The 22,343-nt window shown below is 33.5% G+C and overlaps 1 protein-coding gene across 1 annotated transcript; it reads left to right on the forward strand.

Moving 5' to 3' along the window:
- Positions 1-2,901: 2,901 nt before the first annotated feature.
- LOC132562699 (protein limb expression 1 homolog) lies at positions 2,902-22,331 on the forward strand. Its single transcript, XM_060227454.1, has 4 exons — positions 2,902-3,769; positions 14,389-14,552; positions 16,094-16,234; positions 17,067-22,331. The coding sequence occupies exons 1-4, from the start codon at positions 3,502-3,504 to the stop codon at positions 17,478-17,480; spliced, it is 987 nt and encodes a 328-aa protein (XP_060083437.1). The 5' UTR covers positions 2,902-3,501; the 3' UTR covers positions 17,481-22,331.
- Positions 22,332-22,343: the final 12 nt, after the last annotated feature.

Genomic DNA, 22,343 nt, shown 5'->3' on the forward strand with positions numbered 1-22,343 from the left:
TTTCAAAAATGATCTCTTGAGAGAGCAATGATGAACTAAAAGTCTAAAACCATGATGGCTTCATATTGACCATTTTGTTTCTGTCAGTCCATATGTCCCTGAATGGAGTAGGGACCAAGAGGAACCTTCATATGAAAAGGAGTTGTTGAATGGGTATATAGAAAATATCAATAACAATTCACCCAATGTTGAAGAGGAGTTTGTACAGCCTACTTACCATTTAATAAATGATTGGTTAGAACCATAAACAGATCGCTACAGTATATAATCATTCAGAGAGGGATTGTCTGTACCAATGGACAATGACATACCAAAGATGATTGCCTTAACTGTCACCATCAATATCCTGGATGACAATCAACCCCTTAAGTGTTATATGTTGATACCCATATCTATATACATAGATTATCCCTAATAAAGACGTATGTGTAGGATCTTCAAGATTGAAACATCTTCTAAAGACAGTCTCTTAACCAGATGTATGGAACTGCAAACCAAGTTGCATGAAGAAAGGGAAAGCTCATGTCAACAAAAACATGTCTCCCCTAATAGAAAAATAAGCAAACTTGAAGATTGTGCACAAAAATAAAGATTTTAAGAAATTTTACTGTTCATTTTTCGTGACATTGTGTTATAGATAAAAAAAATGTTTGTAAGTTTTGATAGCAGTGGTATAGGCATGTAAATATACTGACACCCGAATTAAATGTCAATATTTCAATTTATATTTGGAATTATTGTATGTGATTTTAACACTGCTACACATTTCCTTTAAAATTCATGGTTGATTGAACTCTTGTCATGCTACCTGTTCTCATGTTCACAAAACATGTTCCGATTTGCATGTGCACAAATAACGTGGTAGCATTTTATGAGTGTTCTATCTCTTTGTCATCCTCCAGATATCTGGTAAGAAATATCCAATATTGAATATCATTTGTCTACACGTGAATAATACCTAAGCTAACTGATGCTGAATGCAACAGGGTAGTGCAGTTACTACTGTTGGATGGAAACACTCTAAATGCTGTAGTAAGAGTACTGAATGTCCACGAAAGCACAATAAGTCGAATTTATAGTTGCCTTAGACTGACAAGTACAACCAAAGGTTACGATGCCAGGCAAGAACCATTTCATGAGGTTGCAGCACTTCCACAATTGTTTCATAACTGCACAAAAAACTGCAAACAAGACACCATGCACACAGAATCCAAGAATAAGTTGTGACACTGTTTTAAGGTGCTAATGCTCATTTGGCATAAAACCTTGTTGTGTTGCTATTGAAATGTCACGTGACGTCAGACTAGTGGTTGCAACGACACCTTTCAAATGTGTTTCCTATGCAAAGATGGCGCTGTGCACTCTTCTCTGAAGAGTCGAGATTTACACAGTACTGCTCAGAACCACGGGGTGTTTTTCAACATCGTGGAGAAGGATAAAGTGAAAACTGCATGGTGGAATGCACTTGATTTGGCAGTGGTAGTGTTATTGGTGTGGGATGCCATTTGTAGTGGCGGCAAAACCCCTTTGGTAGTCATCAATGGCAATTTGACAGCTCAACGATACATAGACTGTATTGCAACCTATCGTCATACCATTTCTTCACCAACACAACCTGCTCTTTCAACAAGACAATACCAAGGTGCCATGTTACAACATAGACATATTACCTTGGCTCCCTTACAGTCCCGATCCTCCACCAATAGAGAAAATGTGGGACATGTTAGATATCGACACATTAGAATGCACCCAAATCCACCAGAGGCAATACCCACTTTGTGCCAAGCACTTCTGGAAGAATGGCAGAATATCCCTATGCCACAAATAAACCATTTGATAAATTCTATGCATCGCAGAATTCAAACCACAACAAATGCAAACAGGATACATACTTGTTATAGAGACTTGTGAACATTTTAATGACTACCCCTGCTTGAACTTTGACATGTCTTTAATCTTTTATTAGTTGAAAAACATAAATGACATATTTGAATGAAAAAGTACAACTGTTACAAACATTTAGCAGTTGTGTTTCTTTTGCGTGTCAGTATATATATCAGATATAGCAAAATGAAAATTACTGATGGTGAGCTGGAGGAGTCTGATAGAACCGCATCACTCTAAATGGCATGTGATTGGTCTCCCATATATTGTCCATTGAGGCAGTCACCAGCTACAAGAAGACCCACCTCAACATAATCCTGGCTTTCACAGATCGATAAACCCAACAAAGAACAAACTGAGTAAAACAACCATGTATCGATAGAGTATTGCACTTTGTCTGTTGGTGATACAGATTGAATGCTTTAAAAGATATTATTGGAAAAGTTTGACTTATTCATCCCTTGACCTTGAGGACCAGGTACTTATATAGTGCAATAAGTCATTATTTAAGTACTATTAAAACAAAACATAAATAAACATTTTTTTTTGTTTTTCAAAGTTGTTAAACAGAATGGGAACAAAACAGGATAATTATTGTTAATATTACTATATTACATCTTCAATCTTTTTTTAACCTAAAGTTTGAAATTATGTTTCATGTTTTGTCAGGCTTAAGAAAAAATGTAAGGGATTGTGGTCCTTGTATTTTTTTTAATTTTAAAAATCATGACTTGATCTTTATCTTCGCCTGTGCCTAATAATCAATTCTGGCTAATCTTGATTAGCCGCCGATATGATATATATTTAAAGAGTTACCTCCCTTACATCACATCAAAATTTAAGTTTGAAAACTCGTGTTTATTTGACAAAATCAAAGTATATTAAGCGTAAGTATGAAAATAAACATTACATTTTGTTGAAATCAATCAATATTGGTAATTTATATATATATTAAATATATTTACTAGATCCGCAGTAACGAATGAAAGGTCAGAGTTCACCAACATGGGCGACTGAGGGCCAGCGGATCGTCAGCAAAGTGTGTTAAATTCCTGGCGTGTTTTAGACCGCATTGATTACTAACCGTCGGACTCTGAATCAGCTACCTACTTCAGAAACGTGAAGTAGACTGTTTACAGGTTGAATACTATGTTATCATTGTCAGGATGTTTACATGGAAGTGGAAAAACTTATTTTGAAAGTGTTCGATGTTACAATGTCGCTGTCACTGATTCGGTTGTCAACCATCAAAGGGTTTAGATCATTTCGACATAATCGATTTGTGTGAGATAATAGTGGACTTTCTTGTCACCCTGTTATCACTTGTCCCGACTGATAGAACACTTGAATTGTAAGTAAATTTAATAACGCAGATTTCCCTTCTAAACTACTTTGCTGGAGCAGCCTTGGTGCCATATCAGTTACAAGCTTGGCTGAATTGAATAAGCCAAAGATAAGATATTGTATCTGTACATTTTATGGACTTGAGCTTCATTATAGGATTAAATGTTTAGCCTTAACACACAGGCAACTCTTAAACAGTTCTAAAGGAGATTGACATCGACCATTTCGGAACTGAACTGACATTAAATATCCAATGTAGCCTGTCAAACTTAAATGGCATCGCACAATTACAACCAACGAGGTGTGCCACCAAAACCAGTCCCAGCTCCCAGAGGAGCCAGATCGCCTAGTTCTCCCAATGGAAACCCGATGTCAGTCATGATGGACAGGCCAATGTCATCGCAGGTGATGGCTGCTGCTGCAGCTGGAATGGCAGCATCTGGACAAGCAATGAATGACAACCGTGCAAAGGCTGTCTTGAAGGAAGCTGTAGATGCGGTGGTCAACAGCTTTGCCAAGCACTCACATGGATATGGAAGAGGTAAATGGAAAAATGTCTAAATGAAATGAAATTGATTTTGAAAAGTCCATTACGAAAATCAGCAAATATTAAAAATATTTACTTTCATAAGAATTCTATTTGCATGGTATGTTTCATACTAACCCTTTTTCTTGATGCATGTATATTCAATTTCATACTAAAATATTATTGTCAAAGTAGGTTTAGAAAAAGGAACCCAAACTGTACTTGTAATAAACAAAGTATGTAACATAAAGAGAATTAGTATTTATCGCCTTTTCATTGATATCAAGAATATATGACCTATTGTTTTGCCGTAGTAACATTATTATCCATGATAGATGAAAGGCCCTTTAATTACTGTCAGATCATTCATTTTTGATGGAAATATATTTTCCTGGGCACCCTTAATCCTCAAATTTATATGTCCAAGAACTGTCAAAATAAGTATATATATAACTCATAAAATCAAATCTCCTAATGAAAAGGTTTCTTTGAAAAAACACAAAATTGAGACCATATATGACTTAACAGTATCATAGATAAAGGTTAAAATATAGATCCATAAATCTGATGTCATCTGCTATTCAACACATTTATTCAAGTAGTATTTCTCAATAAGGTACAGCTTTGATAGTAGAATTATAGATTTGTATTACCAATTAATGATATTGTTTTTATGCCAAATAGATAAAAAAATACATCTTTTCACTATATGGCTACACTTTGTAGTCACCATGCACAAGTTCATTAATAAATACAATACCCTGGTATACCCTTATTACATTTTATAGGCTTAAAGAAACTGAATAGAGTGAAATCATGATATTTGTTATACTGCTGATGATATGTCACAAAATGTTTTATGCTACAAAAAAAATCTGGGATGTCTTCCACTGTTTAAATAAAATGTCAGCTCATTGTTGGGAATCAGACATCCTTGGATTTGAGAGGGAACACACATAGAAATCAAATCGAAGGATGTCCCCAGCCTGTTCATATCTTAGTTAATATGACATTAAGTCCATAACTGGTAAGCTCACTCATATCTATGGTAGATTCAGTGTGGGAATCACAACAGATGTGATCTCATTGCCCAGCAATAAATTTTACCTATCCCCTACTTCTGAGTCAGACACAATGTTTGTTGATTTCTGGATTAATGATTGCAATTTATATGCAGTAATCAGAGCTTCCTCATTTAAACAGGTTTTTACAGGCCATGAAAAGAGTAAATGAGACTCCATAGTTTTCTTAACATATAAATACATTTACACCTTTGTTTGACCAAGTCTTAAACAAAGGTGTAGCCAAATTGACGACAGTACATTGTTACCATCTGGTGTATTTTTTGGTCTATAATCTGTTTACCATCTCATCACACCATTTTCTGTCTTAGTGTACATAGGATTGTAGTGCAGCCGAAAAAGTTGATCGATTCCATACCATCACATACACTGCAAACATCAGTGCTACTGCATTCCTCACTGGAAATTTGTCTGATGAAGGTGATCATGTAGTCATCAAAACGTCACACTCTAATCTTCCACTGGTTGTGCTATCAGAACTTCTATTCAACCTGAAGAAAATGTTCCAAAATACATTTACACCTTGCTATGTGTTTTAGATTGACTGTTATTATTGTGTAGCTGGAGGCTACATGCTTAGAAAATTACGAAATGATTTTCTCCTGGAAAATTTGTTGGCATCTGGTGTTTAGTTTGGACATAATTGCATTAATAATCAGATTAGTGTACTTCTCAGAAGTGAAAGATTTACCAAAACTAAGTTTTCCTGATTGCAAAATTACAATGTTTGGTTTAACTGCCATTTGTTTGCTGTACACAATATGGTGAAGGTCTCTAAATTGCATTAATCACCAATAATATACAGATGTGGTGTACATGAATATGTCGATGCCAGTAATTTCAGTCTAAATTCCGTTTCGCAAAAACGAGCATAATGCAGTATCTTTATGATCTCCCAAAAACTTCAATTTGTTGGTAAATTTTGGCAAACGTCAGTATTTTTCTTTATCAGAGCTGTAACATCTCTAAATCTAAAGTTAATGTATGAATGGATAGCAAGGTCACTAGATCTGTCCTTATTATGTGGTAAGTGTCTTAAAAAGTTTACATGGTCCAGTTATGTTATGGTTCTTTCCATTCTGCTTGCTTTGATCATCTTAAGGGAATAGATTTATTCAGAAGCTTTACCTGAGGATATATTAAGAAATAAAGAATAAGAAAAAGGAAAACATGAAAAATGTGTGTATATACATCTTAGCTTTGTGATTCACAAATATAGTCGGTCATTTTCAGAACTTCCCTCTGGCTTCCACATTCTGTAAAGGTGTATCACCAACAATCAACAGTCAACTTGACCATTGATTTGGTTAATGATGCATGTATACACAGACAATATCTAGGTTTGTGTTGATACCATCTGTAATATCACTGAATGTTTACCAGTTAATTATAAAGAAATAAATATACATTAAAGTTTAACACATACGGCTAGAAGTTTAAATATGGTTGTACTTGCCTTGGAGATCAGTGTAGTTTACAAAGAAGTAAATGTGAATGAAGAAGCAATTATTTCTGGTATTAATCATTATTTTTTTTAATGCAGACAAGTCCTAACCATTTACTTGTTTACATGCAAATTCTATGTCGGTCATATAAGCTAGCTATCAATAGTGAACTAGCTTGCCACTATTTACAGTGTATGCTGAAATATAAACTGTTCTGATATCAGAGATTCAGCCCTTTCAGTTCTCATCATGACTCATTCCATTCCCTCATGTCCCTTTCTGTCCATTTTTCTCACTCATGTCCCTGTCTGTTACATTTGTCTCCTGCAGGTCCCTGTCTTGTTATGTTTCACTCCCTCATGTCTCCCTCTGTCACATTTCACTCCCTCATGTCCCCCTCTGTCACATTTCACTCCCTCATGTCCCCCTCTGTCACATTTCACTCCCTCGTGTCCCCCTCTGTCATATTTCACTCCCTCGTGGCCCCCTCTGTCATATTTCACTCCCTCGTGTCTCCCTCTGTCTCAGTTCATTCTCCCATGTCCCTACTGTCACATTTTGCTCTGTAATATCCCCCTCTGTCACATATAATTCTGTCATGTCCCCTCTGCCTCATTTCACTTCCTCATGTCTGTCACTATCACATTTCACTCTCATATATCCTCCTTTGTCATATTTTACTCCCTCATGTTGCCTCTCTTTCGTGTTCGTATTTGTAAAATCATATTCCCATTTCCCTCGGGCTTGATCCCCTTTTGTCCCATTCCACTTGGTCATTTGGTGCTTATTCAAATTATGCCCCGAACAGTCAACTTCACAGCTGTCTTTTAGTTTGAACTGATACAATCATGCATTTTTCAGTTATGATGCAATTTGTCCCCCAATCTTGTCTCGCTATTGTCCTTCAGTGACATCATGCATTCCTTAAGTATTCATGACCTAAGTACAACTGTTCCCTCCTTTTTTGAATAATCATACCATATGGGGCTCCTTCATCCCAAGATAAGTATTGTTTTGGTATGTAACTTTTTCTCATGATGTATAATCAGCTCCTGACCTCTTTGACCCCTGAATCTGTTTTTCTGTCACCTATCCTTCTTGATTCCTCTTCCTTTATTTTCTTTTTAAAATTTGCAAATGTCTTAAAATTATATATACAAATTGTAGTTTGCCTAAGATAAGAAAGCAATTTTTCCCAGTTAAAACTTTCTAGATATTTTAGAATTTCCTCCCTGGAAGTAAGTCTATAGGCATAAGCCTGTATTTAAATTTCAATGTGTATGGCTTATAAATCAAAACAGTCTGCAAATTTGCTATTTAAATATGGATTAAAAGGCTTAAGACTTCACTTTAGTATCAAACCAGTGTCAGCTAGACTGTGATAGGTATGTCAATAGTAGTAACATGTACAGACATTATAACACACTAGACAAATATTGGTTTTCTTCTAATAATAGTGTTACTTGCTTTAGAAGACAGAACTGTGAGCAAACATAAAGCAGGCTACATCAGTTTGTGTGTCTCAGAAAAATTTAGATTCAGTTCTATATATAATTATAGGACATCATTATTGTGCACATTCAAATTCTGGTCAGTTTGTAATGAACAAATTAAAATTTAACTTGTGTGGCTTGCTAGCTCTTTGTGATCACCTCCAACTATATATTGTTCCCAAAACTTTCAAATGCATCTCAAAACTATTTCTGTCCAGTTTTCTGATGAACTATGCAGAGAGTTTAGGCTTCAGTATGATAAGCATCCATAGCCAAAGATAAAATATACTTAACTGACAATGGCAGTACAGACACTCAAGCATGAGTCAACATGGCAGTGTCAAATCTTATTTTGAAGGAAACAATCTGTTTCAGTTTACTTCTAACAGATTTTAACTACATATATGCATGTATGTGTAACTATTTTCTGGACACATATACCTTGTGAAGATGTTAGCAAAAGATGGTTTATTACCATAGTGCTCACAAAAATGTGTTTGGAATCTAATGTGTGTCGCACAATTTTTGTATTTAAATTCTGTTGTTAAAACAGGTACATTGTATGTACATGTGCAGTACACAATGTATATTGACACTTTTTTATTGTCATTGTGTAATATATGGATATAGTGCCATGTATACCTATCTGCATTTCAAGTCCCTAATCAGGTCTACCATCTTTTCATTAATATTTCACACAAACTTTAAGATACAGTACACCTTAAATCACAGTTACAGCTTTTATGTGCTGTATTGTTATTTAAACTAAGCTGGAGTGTAATTCTATATGTTTGGAGGCATTCCTGTACATGTTAATAATGAAAACATTGGCCATCAGCAGTGTTTAGAAATGTTTAAGGCAAGATCTGAAATAATTCTTCAACCCTACTGTGTAACGTTTTCCTTGTATGTTTGATTTAAAAACAAATGTGTTTTAGTTATCTATAATTTTTTTCTTAATTCAGATGTTCAACCATCACCATATCAAGATGACTAGGCTTTTCTGGAAGTTTGAGTGTACATCTGGGTTATATCTTTAAAAAAAAAAATTATTATTTTGTAGCTTAAAATTTTATCTCATTCCAGTTAAAAGTATGAATAATCCACTTCACAGTAGGTAGATTATACTTATTAGAGAGAGAGAGAAAAAACTAATAATATCAAATATCAATGTGTAAATGGTTGGTTTGTACAAGCTTGTACCCAGAAAATATGGTATATAATGTTGATGGAGACCAAGATACTGGTAACATGTGTAAAGAGATTTAATGCTATAGGGCTTATTAAATATTTCTTGGTAATTTCTAGTACATTTTTATCACCTCTGGAGATAGTGTGTAGTATATATAGTTTCATAAAAATACTGGAATGTTTTTGAAGACTTCTAGGTTATGCTATACTTGGCTATCAGAGTGTCAGTATAATTTATAGAGTTAAGTTATTTTGATTATTAGATTTGCCCAATTCTGAAAGTTTGAAACTTTTCTATTGCCAAGTATTACTTTTACACACTCATCTATACGAGTTTGTCACTAATATTATCAAGATTTGTAAATTCACATCTGACCATTGATGGCCAAATTCATTGGGACTTGTACACAAAATGACTTATACTAAGGAGTAATAGTAATTCAGGTCTTACACCAAGGAATGATAGTAAATCGGGCTAGGTCTGGAAATTATTTTCTGATTATAGTAAGAGACATTAAACAAAGGAGTATTAAGCCTATGTAACATCTGCTGTAAACATACACATTTTAACAGTCACCTTATTATAGCAGTTTTCACACCTAAAATTCATCTTTGCACCGATTTCCTGAAGTGTGATAATATGCATTATAATTTAATTGTTAGATGGTATGTGTAGTATATATAATTACTTATATAAGTTAAAATAACAGTGTAATGGGAAGTGATATATTACACATAGTTGGAGGCCTGAATTATATCACATATGGAGGAGGCCTAAATTATCTCCAATTTTTTATGAGAATTCAAAGATGGCAGCGGAGGACTTGAGTAAATTTTGCATGGTTTATATTGTGTAGTACTTGATATTGAGACCTTACATGAGAGGAAACTGTCATTGGAGGACTGATGTGTCTGATCGGGAACATTGTATTATCTGGTGTTGGACCTCAAACACATCCTGTTCTGTGTATAGAGCTCTATAGGGATTAGATTTAAGACGTTAAACACACACTCCCCCAAATGGCGAGTTGTCTGTGTAACCCTGTACTTTTAAATCGTTTTTATTGTCCGTAGATACCAATAGATTTAGAATTAAATGACAAAGTTAGGAGCTGTAGCTAGACTGACAAAAATCTCTCTCTTGGAAATAATCATTCTATAAATCTTTCCAAATACCACATAGGTGCTATAATAAGAATACATGTAGTTCAAAAAACAGAAATGTTTAAAATTGTTTGAATATGTATTTGTAGATTTGTGTAGTTGGTGTAGGTATAAGAACGGAAAAAGTCAGGAAATTACTGACAGAATATACATATTGTAGCTAGTTAACCCATTTTATGAATGATATTTTATTTGATATACACTCAATTTTGACTCAAATTTGCTATTTGCTGTAAAGCAGATAGCTTTACATCCGGGTCGAAGATGATTGAGGTCCTCAGTGTTATGTCTTGAATGATGACGCACATTTGATAATAGGTCAGCTGTATGTGAAACTGATATAAAATCAGCCATAGAAAGATAAAATGGTTCATAAGATGTCAGTCAAGTAAAAACTGTAATGCCATTGAAAAGATTTATTGAACCTTGAAAAAATCTCTCTTTAAGCTATAAGCATAAGAGTTTAGTTGGCAATAGTGTGTAGGATAGCTACATGCGACTGTTATGTTTAGGTGTTAAGCTATAGTCTCTAGAATCTTACTGGCTTCTGTAGAGGTGGATCTGTGAACAGCTGTGGAAGATCAGCTTGGGTGATAATTATAGTTATTACAGTTGATATATTACTGTCCAACAGACATTCCTCTTTTCCAGGCTCCATTGTTCTTTCACCTTCCAGTCATCATCTGAACGGTGGAGGCCAAGCTAAATTTATGTTTATTTGTCAAAAGGCCAAGCCAAATTTACGGTAATTGGTGAAGTTTTTTTTCTGGCATTGCAAAGTTCTAAGTTTGGATATCATTTTATGTTTATTTCATGACAGATTTCTTAACTTGCATTTTTATGGTTGGGAGCTGATTTATATAGGAGTCATTGCTTTAAAATTTTATTTCAATGTAAACTAGAAGTGATTTTGAAGACTTGTTAATATTCGTAAGTTACAGTAACATCAGCCTTTGATTTGATATAATAGTACATTTATATATACAGGAGTCAAATGTTATTGGTTAACTGGGCTGTTCTGTTAACCTCCTCATCAAGAATTTTAAAAAACTTTCTGATATGTTATCATCAGTTTTATCAGGAGGGTTATGTTGAGACTTCATTTCTTGTGCTGATATTTTGGACAAAAGAAAATCTCCATTATTCTTTGATAATTGGGTAAAAATACATGTACATCCTCTTTTGTAAATCTGAAATGAAAGAATCATATTCAACAAAAAGCCCATGCCTAGTGATAAATGCACTCATATCTCCACTGGTTTTCAAATGTTCTTGAAATTTGCAATCTAATGCTATATATATATGTATTTAGTCCTCCAATAAGACTATTACCTTGTGATTCTGAGTCAGAATATTGGTTTGATTCCCTCTAGCTAGGGCTTATTTCTTTGTAAGTGTAAGAACTTCACTGAAATTCAGTTCTCATGTATAAATCTTACCAATATTGAAGATCGTATAAATTGAGGTTTGTCTATGTATCTACCAAAAATTAACTTTGTATTTCAGTTCTACAAATATTGCCTTCCATTGATTAAACTCTTATCTGTTATAACGGTAAAAATGACACGATTTCCTACTCACGTTTTACTCATTGCCTTCCTACAATTATCATGACATAATAGATCTGTTTAGCCCAGTATCCTATAGATACTTACAATAGATATCACCCCACACTAGGTTTCAAATCTATTCAATAGCATTGAAGATAAATTTCCTGTATAACCGTACAGGTAAATCATTTCTGTACTTGTACAGGTAACATACAGGTTGTGTACATAGGAATTTAATCTAAATTTCTATCTTGTCTCCATGTTGTCTTATTAGAATATTTCAACCTTCAATATATGTTTGACATTCCTTCACATGTAAAATCTGACTGATGTAATAATATTCTGCTTTTACCTAACAATTTAAATACAGGAATATAGTATGTTATTTAATGAATAAATTAAATTTTTTCAGCTGTGTTTATATGTTTATATATTGATAAAAAGGGCATTTGAGTTCCATTATTTTAATATATCTTTATAGGAGTATCTTAATCAGAAAATTTTAATTTATACTATTTCAACAAAAAACATAGGCCCAATGACATTATATATGATTGTTCATGACAGCCAAATACCATTGGAGTGAGTTCATTTGCAATGATCTGATGTAATGGTCATGAAAGTGGTTGTTGATGTTATAACAAACTATAGCCTGATGACACTGAAAGGTTGATGTAACATCCCTTTTGAGTATTTCCTGTAACTCCTATTCCGTGGTAAGGGAAGATAGAGTTTGTGAAAATGAAAAAAAGTACATACCAATTAAATGTTAGTATCCCTTTTCTGTGGTTTTAATTACCTTATGACCATGGATTAGCTGTTAGAATGTTGATGAGATTTTAGGTGACTAAAGAAACATTCTGTACACATGCACAAGGTGCATCTTTAAATTATCAAATAAATTGTTGCATAACTGTAATTAAGTTTGTTTGATCATAAAAAAAATGAGATATTTTGTTTGTTTATGAGATTGTAATACCAATCTTGCAACTTTCCTTTTCTTGTATTTAGGACACACCTATATAGGGTGTTATATCCAATAGGATTTAGTTTCTGGTTAGATCTTTGTCGTGTAATGATAAAATAACCACAAATTGACTCAGTAGAAATATCAATCATTATGGGGTCACCCAAGTCTTTAAAAAGCTGTTAAGGACATTTACTTTGACAAAATATACACTCAAATTATCTCCTACATGTGTACTTACTGGTGGTCACAAAAGTGAATGTTTTATTAATGGAGATTAAAATACCAGGAATTCTTCGATTGGTCTTGTACGTTTGTTCTTTGTTGTTGAAATTCTTGTTGGAATTATATCAGGTCAAATTTCTTACTGAATATTTATCTTCCTGGGATCTTGTTTTCAAAATTACCCATTCATACAGATACTAAATTACATCTGATTGTATCTGGTGACATAGAACTAATGATTTCTGTACGTTTCTTCAACATACTTCATGCACCAATGCCCTTATTTCATTCTGTTGTTAATTTCTTTATATCTTTGTTTGGAATAAAAAGTTTGAAATCATTTTGTATATAGATAATTCTGCATCGTTTTGTAAGGATAGATACCAGACCTCCTGTATGTTGTTCAGTGAGGTAGCCACCAGCTACTACAATTACAAGGAGACCCTGTCTCAAAATGACAGACACTGCTCAGGAGGCGATAAAGCCTGCAAACAAACTTTATGTTAAATGAAAGTAATTTGTCAGTTTTTTTCATCAATACGTGTGACATTCCAGATAGTTCTTGTTCTAGTTCCACAACAACTCAGACACATGACATGAAAGAGAATATGATCGTGTAAATGGTATCTATGTATGTACCATGGTTATGAAATATAGTTATTTGCACTGACAATCAGTTGATTGAGTTTTTGTATAAGTCTCAATACTAAAAATGGTTTATCATGTCCTTAAATATTTTTTAAAATATCTCATATTTTATCAACTTGCCTATGGAAATCACATGTATAATTTTACGTTTGATTTGATGCATGATGGAATAGATTTACCTTTAATGTCCCTGGTTCTTGACACGTATATGAGATAATATCCACTTGTAAAGAATAATGAGACAAAAAATTTTTTAGAAATGATACTTGATACCTAATTTTCCTGGGTTGTCCTTCCTTACAGTCAAGTTACATGCGGGAAACCGTAATGCACTCAGGAGAGATTGACACTATATACATGATGTATATAATCGTAACAAATATTTTGTTCATATTTTCAGTGCATGCTATCCACATGTTTTAGGTTATTTGATTTAAATGTCACAAACATTTAGTGTTGTTTACAAAAATATATTCAATAATTTTAACTATGAAATTGCTATTTCACAGCAAATGATTTTGCTTAGATTGTTTGCCAGTGTGTAACCTCTGGTGAAGATTCAAAGTTCTTGGTTTGACCCTCCGTACCTTTAGTTGTTTTTGTTTTTCAAGAAGATTAGAAACAAAATGGTCTGTGCAGATGTGGTTATGTCTTTGTCCTATTAGCTTATTGATTTGGATGACATGCAGCAGGCCTTGTGTATGTTGTTTATTGAGATAGTCACCACCTACCACAAGGAGACCTGACCATGGCTGTTCAAAAGACAATAAACCCAAAAACAATTAAGGGTTCTGATTGACCACTTTTGAGTAACCAATCAGATTGCTCATATTTGATATATTAAGTAAAATCCTTGTACTTGGTTATAGTGAATGTGGTGGAAGCATTACAAGAGTTCTGGCAGATGAAGCAGGATCGTGGAGCAGATTTGAAGAATGGAGCCCTAGTTGTGTATGAGTCCCAACCGTCAGCTACACCACCATATGTGTGTTACGTCTCCCTCCCTGGGGGAAGCTGCTTTGGCAGTTTTCAGGTTTGTATGTAGAGATGTTCACTGATTAATTTGCCCTCCTGTCAACTGTTATGTGTGCACAGTACATGTTTACATAGATGGAGCTGTATTAGCCTAATCACTAGAGCATTGGTCTATGTAACAGTCAAGTGAAGATCAGAGATGTGTGGTACAATGCTCCCTACCCATTGTAGTTTTCGTTTCTCAATTAAAAAGAACTGGTCTGTGCTGCTACTACAAGGAGACCCCACCTGGAAATGCTCCTGGTTCACATCTTCACAACTACTCTTAATGAAATAACCCTTCTTAGTATTGACTGCAGTATCTAGATATAGTGGACGTATTACATTAAGGCATGGGTATTCATCAATGGTGTCAAATAAGAAACTTCAGAAACTTTTTTTTAGTTATAAAAATACATTTTATATATGTTGTAAGTTGTATAACAAGGGTTTTTTACTTATATAAATTAATTGGGAAAATGAGCAGAAAATTTGTTTTTAATTCATAAATTTTTTTATTTAAAAAAATGTTTATGCTTGACCTAGCATTCAGTTGAATAAATTATACAAGGAAGGGGTGATCCTATTGACATTCATAGTCTGATAATTACCTAAGAATTAGCCAGTATTTATTGACATTAAAGGTGATTATATGACAGTCAAATCCATAGAAACCTAAAATTATATACTAAATTGCTTCTAGACTAATTTTCTTTGAACTCTATAACTATTAAATCTAATGAAGGCCATAATTATCTGCTGAATTGCTTCTTTACACATTTTCTGTGACTATTAGGTAGGCAATTATTTGGTAATCGTTGGTCGTGTTTATTTTTGTGATACACCTACTATACAATTTAAAAGCTTGCTATGCTTGCTGTAAACGGTAGCTATACATAGTCTTTGTTCTTCAGCAGTAAACATACTGCTATAAAGTGCCTTTGTGCCAGGTAAATAAACTTTATTTGTATTTGTGAAATTGTAGCGGACATTGTATACAATGTAGATTGCAGTTGAATGATTTAAACTTGTTTAGGTGTTTCTTTGATGTACAGAAATATCTTCCTTTTTTTTTCATGAGAGAGCTAGGGCTTACCAGTAAAACCATGGAAATGGGCTTATTGTTAGATAAATAAAGTAAAACAGGTTAAATCAATTTTATTGCCTTACCTGAACCCAATTTAATGAAAGGTGAGGAAGCTAAGAAAAGACCGGTATGACCTTACTGTTGTGGAGTTTTTCTTCTCTCCAAAATGTTAATCAATACCACATGATTATTAGCCTATAGAACAACATTGTAGACATTATCCTATTAAGTATATTATCAAAAATTGATTATAGAGAACTGTACATGAATTATAGATGGTGGTGTCTGAGAATAGTACTTTAGACCTAATAAATGTTGATTTCTTGATCAATTTCTTGTTTTATTACATATAGGAAGGGACTCTTCTATAATATTGTCTGCCAAAGTTATAATATATGTAAACTTTCTCTGCTTGTTTGAAAAAAACCAGTTTATGACTTACAGTGTAAATTATCTCTTTGCTTTATTAATAGCATTGCCCCACAAAGGCAGAAGCCAGAAGGAGTGCAGCCAAAATAGCCCTGATGAATTCTGTATTTAATGAGCACCCGTCACGCATGATTACAGATGACTTCGTAGACCATGCTGTCCGTGATGCTGCTGGATCTTTCCAGGTGAGATATGTAATTCACCTTACCTTTTGAAATAGATGTATACTACTTTCTGATGTTGGCACTTTCTGTGTTATCAAGACTTCAATAGGTCACATTTTTAAAGGTCATGGTGACCTTTTTTTTACCTTTGACCCTCATCAAATTCAGAACCTTTACAATAGTAAACTCAGGAGCACCAAATGTGCATACAATAAACTAAATAGTGATGTATGAGGATTTATGATATATTTACTTTACAACTATCGCAAATAGTTATCAAATTTATACTTATCACTCTTGTTGGCATGGATGGAAGTGTACAATGGGTCTTACTGGTGGTAGCTATATAGGAAACTGGAGCACTTGGAGAAAATCCATTTGGCCAGTCAGGTGACCCCTTACCTTTCCACATCCATTCAGTGAATCAGACCCTGACTGTATAGGTTAACATGCATGATTATTACTTTATGTATGACAGTGAACTAAATATAGTTAAAGTATCATTCCTGATATTGTTTAGTATGTACTTTCCCTTTTCATGCAAATTTTACATCAATATAACATGCTATCACTACTGGAAATACTGTGGAAAATCATGTAGTGTATATATTAGTGATGGAAATGGGTTCCAAAATCATGGCTGATCATTGGCTTTTACAAATCATCACTCAGTGATTGATGAACAATCTTCATCATACATAAAATATTGTAAATGTATCTGGAGTTACTGAAATTCATCAAGTTATCTCCCTTTACATGTAGTGAATCATTTCACTTTTTGGCTTTTCTATTTGGTTTTGGTTGCTTTTTGTAGAATTGAATATTAATGTTGATTTTGTCATCATTTCCACAGGGAGCACCTGAACAGGCAGATAACCCAGCCACAGGGATTGGTGCTTTCCGTTTTATGTTGGAGGCTAATAAAGGTCGTACCATGTTGGAGTTCCAAGAACTTATGACTGTGTTTCAACTGCTACATTGGAATGGCAGTCTGAAGGCAATGAGGGAACGTAACTGTTCCCGACAAGAAGTGTTAGCACACTACTCACATCGTGCTCTTGACGACGATATGCGCTCACAGATGGCACTTGATTGGATAGCGCGAGAACAGGAAGTGGAAGGCATCATTAGCCGTGAATTAGAAATTTCAGAAAAAGAACTGGAAAGTGCCAGATTAGCTGGACGTGAATTACGTTTCTTCAAAGAGAAAAGAGACATTCTGGTTCTGGCATTAAGCCAGATTGGACCTCCAGAAAGTTTGGCATGAAAATAGTGTATGAATTCATTCATGAGCCAAAACATTTAGCACACTCTTCATAAAAGTTGTGCCGCTTTACAGCATGCATTATTGCATCTCATAGATAATTCTTAAGCGTTCATTCTGTAGAAGTAACCTATTAACAGAGTTTTTGGTCAAGATATTTAAAGCTACAGCTGGAGGGTGTCCCTTGTACATGTGTAACTTATTCCTTAAATCTCTAGTGTAATTTTGTGTTAACAGAACACTTTTAAGTTAAAACATTTCAGATGAAAATGGTGACACTTAATTTACAATTTTATGTATGTTGTATTTAGGTTTTATTTATTATTATCTTGAAATGTACACTTGTACTAATGAGATTTTTTTTTGTCCTGTTTTATGTTATTACAAGCCTGCCAAAATCAAGTGGTACAGACATGTAATTGGTTCTTAGTCTGGTTGTATTATTTATTAAGACCTTTGTTTGTCATGTTCATCATATTGTCTGAGTCTCTAGAGAACAAGAAATTAGGTAGCAAAATGTATTGGTCAGTTACCAGTGTCATAGCTGACCGGGAGTAATGAGTAATATTAATTTATTGGCTTGGATAGGATCTGAAAATTCTCCAAATAAACCTGCTCAACAAGTGTTTGGGCTATGTAGTTATGGACTGTTTGCAAATGTTACCTGTCCAAAGACATGGAGTTGGTGTTTATTTTGACTCTTGGAAAGATTTCAATTTTGTAATACGATATTTTTTATTTTTCAATTATTTTATGCACTCATAAATATTTAACTACCCTCTTGTACTGTATCACAAATTAAGAATGCTCTTTTCATCTTAAAAGGCATAGATATATTCCTGCTTTTCATTACTTACTGCTTACAGCAATGCAAACATCAATAAACTTCAGAATACAAAAAATTATCATACCCCAAAGTTTGTGAAAGAATAGTTCTTCCAACTTTCCAGTATACAATAAAACTGGGGTTTCTTGATTAACAACAATACATATTCTACATCTCTAGAAAAGAAATATACACATAGACTATTCTGTAACTGTGAAACAGGCTTTTTGTATACTGTGATATATTGCTCATACCAGCTATACTTAATTCATTCTGTATCTTACATGCCTTTTGTTTGATAAAAACATATTTTTATGTTATCAATTTTGTAATACTGTCTGAAAATGATGAAAAGTTCACTATTTCAGATGATGCATTAACTAAATATACAGTAAACTTTGAAAATAGCGAGGAAAAACAAGTACACTTACAAAATGTCTAAATTTTCTTCACCATAATGGTCCTCAGAAATCCTGTATAGTAGAAATCAGCCTCCTAGGTACTTAAGTGTATGGCATATACTTCAGTGCTTATACATGTATATACAGTACAGTGGATATAAACCATACCTTTGATAGATTTTTGTTGTAACAACACCAGGATTTTAATCAGATCTGTAAATATACCAACCCTCATGTCATTGTTACTGTGGAAGTATTATAAAGAAAGTATATTTTTGATATAGAGATAAATATATTTCACTCAAAACTGACTCACTTACCGTGTCATGAAAATGTTTTGCAGAATTCTGTGATTTTCTATGTACAGGTATATTCTCTTTCGCTGCATTGAATATGAGGTGTTTTTTTTATATGAACAATGTAAATGATAAAGCACATGAAACTGTCCATTTGAAATACTCAAGAGGAAATTTAACATGGAAATTGTGTGTAAATCTGTCATTGGATTGTATTATTTAGCTGTAAACTCAGAAAATGTATAAACAATATACTGTATACCGATGATTTACATGTAGATTGTAGATGTGCTGTAACTATGCATACTTATTTGAACTACTGGAAAGAATGCCCCACAAAATCAAGACCACACTCTAAATATGTGTAGGTTAGATATTGAATAATATAATTCCATTTTGAAAAGATGTAATGAAGAAGACATTATCACACAGTAGCAGAACAAATTTCATGCCACAATATTTTAGTATCATTATATTAACATAGAAAGAAAATGAGATGAAAAATTTGCAAAAGTAATAAAGCATTTGGAGCCATGAATCTAAAAATGAAAACATATAAAAAATAATAAAATCAATCAGGGTTGTATGATATCCAATCAAAATTGATTCAAGCTCAAGAAAAAATTTGTTGCTGACCCCAATATCTAACAGTGCTTTATTACAACACTGGTAAAATACTAACTGCAATATATACCGCTCGGCTTGATGTAACTTCACTTCAACTTGATAGGTTGAGCATCAGAGGCAATGAAATAGATAAGGATGTCTATTACAATAGTATTAACATCTACATAACAAACAGTCTTTGTTTTGTTAAACAAAAGTTTGATGGTTATCATTGTAATTTCATCTCAGTAATCTGGCGTGAAAATATATGTTCTTTTAACTGTTTTATATCTACAAGATAAAATATCATTCAGACATTATTCAACTGTTGAAACAGGTAAACCATTTTTATAATACAGTTTTTTCAAAAAGTCATTTTTCAAAAGGGCTTCCACGTGTATATGGTATTCTTCTTGTATCTGTATGAATGTACATGTTACTCTTTTTCACAAAACATGAACCAGGCTGCCTTGTAAGTGCTTTTCATCCAACTTACTGTGGTTGTTAGAAGTCTGGAAAGATTTCAACTGTCTTCAGTTTATGATAAAAGGATATTTAATTTCAGTGTTGTAGCTAAAGTTTCAGTGTTGTTGCCATGGTTTCAGTGCTGTTGCCTTGATTTCAACATTGTATCCCTGATTTCAGGGTTGAAGCCAGGGTTTCAATGATCTCAAGGTTACAGTGTTGGTACCATGGTTTCAGTGTTGTTATCAAGGTTTCATTGTTGTAACAATGGTTTCAGTGTTGTTTTTAAGGTTTCAGTGTTGTAATCATGGTTTTAGCATTGTATCCCAGGTTTCAGTGTTGTAGCCATGGTTTTAATGTTGTTACTATGGTTTCAGTGTTGTTATCAAGGTTTCATTTTGGTAACCATGGTTTCAATGTTGTTACCATGGTTGTAAAAATTTCAAGGTTTCAATGTTGTCACCATTGTTTCAGAGTTGTTACCATGGTTTCAGTGTTGTAGCCATGGTTTCAGTGTTGTTACCAAGATTTCAGTGTTGTTACCAAGGTTTCAGTGTTGTTACCATGGTTTCAGTGTTGTTACCATGGTTTATCTCTTTAAGTGTTCATTGTAGATTCCTTACCCCTACTATTAAGACAGTGAGTGTGCTTAAGAAAGGATATGTTCTGATTGTTGCTTGACAAGATTGTTGAATCAAGACAATGGTGTTCCTTCAACTCTGTAAGCAGAGTAATTTGTTATTTAGGCCCATGAAGAGGAATGGAGAACAAGATAGACAAAATATTGCAATGTGTTGCAGTATTACCAGTATATTCCGCTAGTGTGAAAGGGATGTCTCACATTGGATGTTGGAGGGATGTGTCACAGCAGGTATGATAAAATTGGTGACGTCTAGTGAGTGAGGGATTTCAAGTGTTGGAGAAGATGATCAGATGTGGGAAGTTAGATTTGGGATTTTCATGTTTGGGGTAGGAGAATGTTATAACTCTCTAACAAAGTGCAATAAAAGTCACTAATATTATGGTAATAGCAACAGAAAAAGTATAAAGGGTAATACGTCGATCAAATTTGTTATTATACTTGTGTACATAGATAATGTAAATTGGAATTCTCATCCTACATGTTGAAGATATGGGAGAAGAGATCTGACTATAGTTATATACTAGAGGTAACTTGTTGTCTTATTAGTTTGTTGTTGTGTTATGTTGAACAGTTAGTGTTTAAATGTATTGTAAAAAATAGGTTAACCATGTTCAATAGTCCATGAATTTTTTTCTGACATGTGAAGGGAGATAACTCAATATTTTGAAGGTGATTTGAAAAGTGATTGTCAATTGTAACCAGGAAACTTTCGTCTGTGTTTGCTGATCACAATAATTTATGCTTTTAAACAAGGTTTGTTACTATGCTAGTTGAAATACTTTTTCGTGAATACTATTGTTTTTGGTTATGAAAAAGTGAGACATTGTAGAAGGTTGTTGAATATTACCAGCTACAAAATTGAAAAATAGTTTCTATGTACAAATTGTGTAAACTTTCAAAAGTATCCCGGTTTGTAAAGATTGTCTTATATACACCTTATTTTAATAGGTTTGGAAAGAAAGAATCATGTGATTAGCTTGTAATGAATCTTCAGTTTTTAAAGTAAATGTGACCACATTTATCAATACATTCTACATTCTCCATTACTTTCTTCTTCTTTCCCATCATATTTGGAAATAGATGAAATCTTGTTGTGAAGAATTCTAGGGAAAAAAGTACTTCAAAATGTGTTTAATCAAGATGTGGATGTGTAAACAGGATATTGGGCTCAGAACTATTATTATAGTGCTAACATATGTATTTGTATAAAAACTTAATATCATGCTTCATTTCAAAAGCATTAATTAAAGTGAAGTTGCTTTGCATTTATGTATGGACCTTAAAATGTTTGCCAGGGCTTTTTGATGTACTTCATTATTCTGCTCTGAGAAATCATTTTAGATCAAAACAGCATTATAGACTTCTGAATGAATACACATACAAATGATGCTGACTGTTGTAATTCCATATAGAGTATATAGAGTTGGAAGTATTTTAAACACTTTCAGACTGATAACTGTACATTCTCATGCATGTGATATTTGTTCATTATAGATATCTATTGTTGTCTGTGTTGACGCAAGATGTCGGCTTTTGTAAGTTGTATACAAAGCTTCTCATGTTATTTGGCATAATATAACAAATTAATAATCAATAAAATGATCTTGCCATAGGTAATGTTTGTTCTAG

This window comes from Ylistrum balloti, unplaced genomic scaffold (assembly GCF_031769215.1).
Source record: "Ylistrum balloti isolate Yb309-2 unplaced genomic scaffold, AGI_CSIRO_Ybal_v1 Utg371490, whole genome shotgun sequence".
Classification (NCBI taxonomy): Eukaryota; Metazoa; Mollusca; class Bivalvia; order Pectinida; family Pectinidae; genus Ylistrum; species Ylistrum balloti.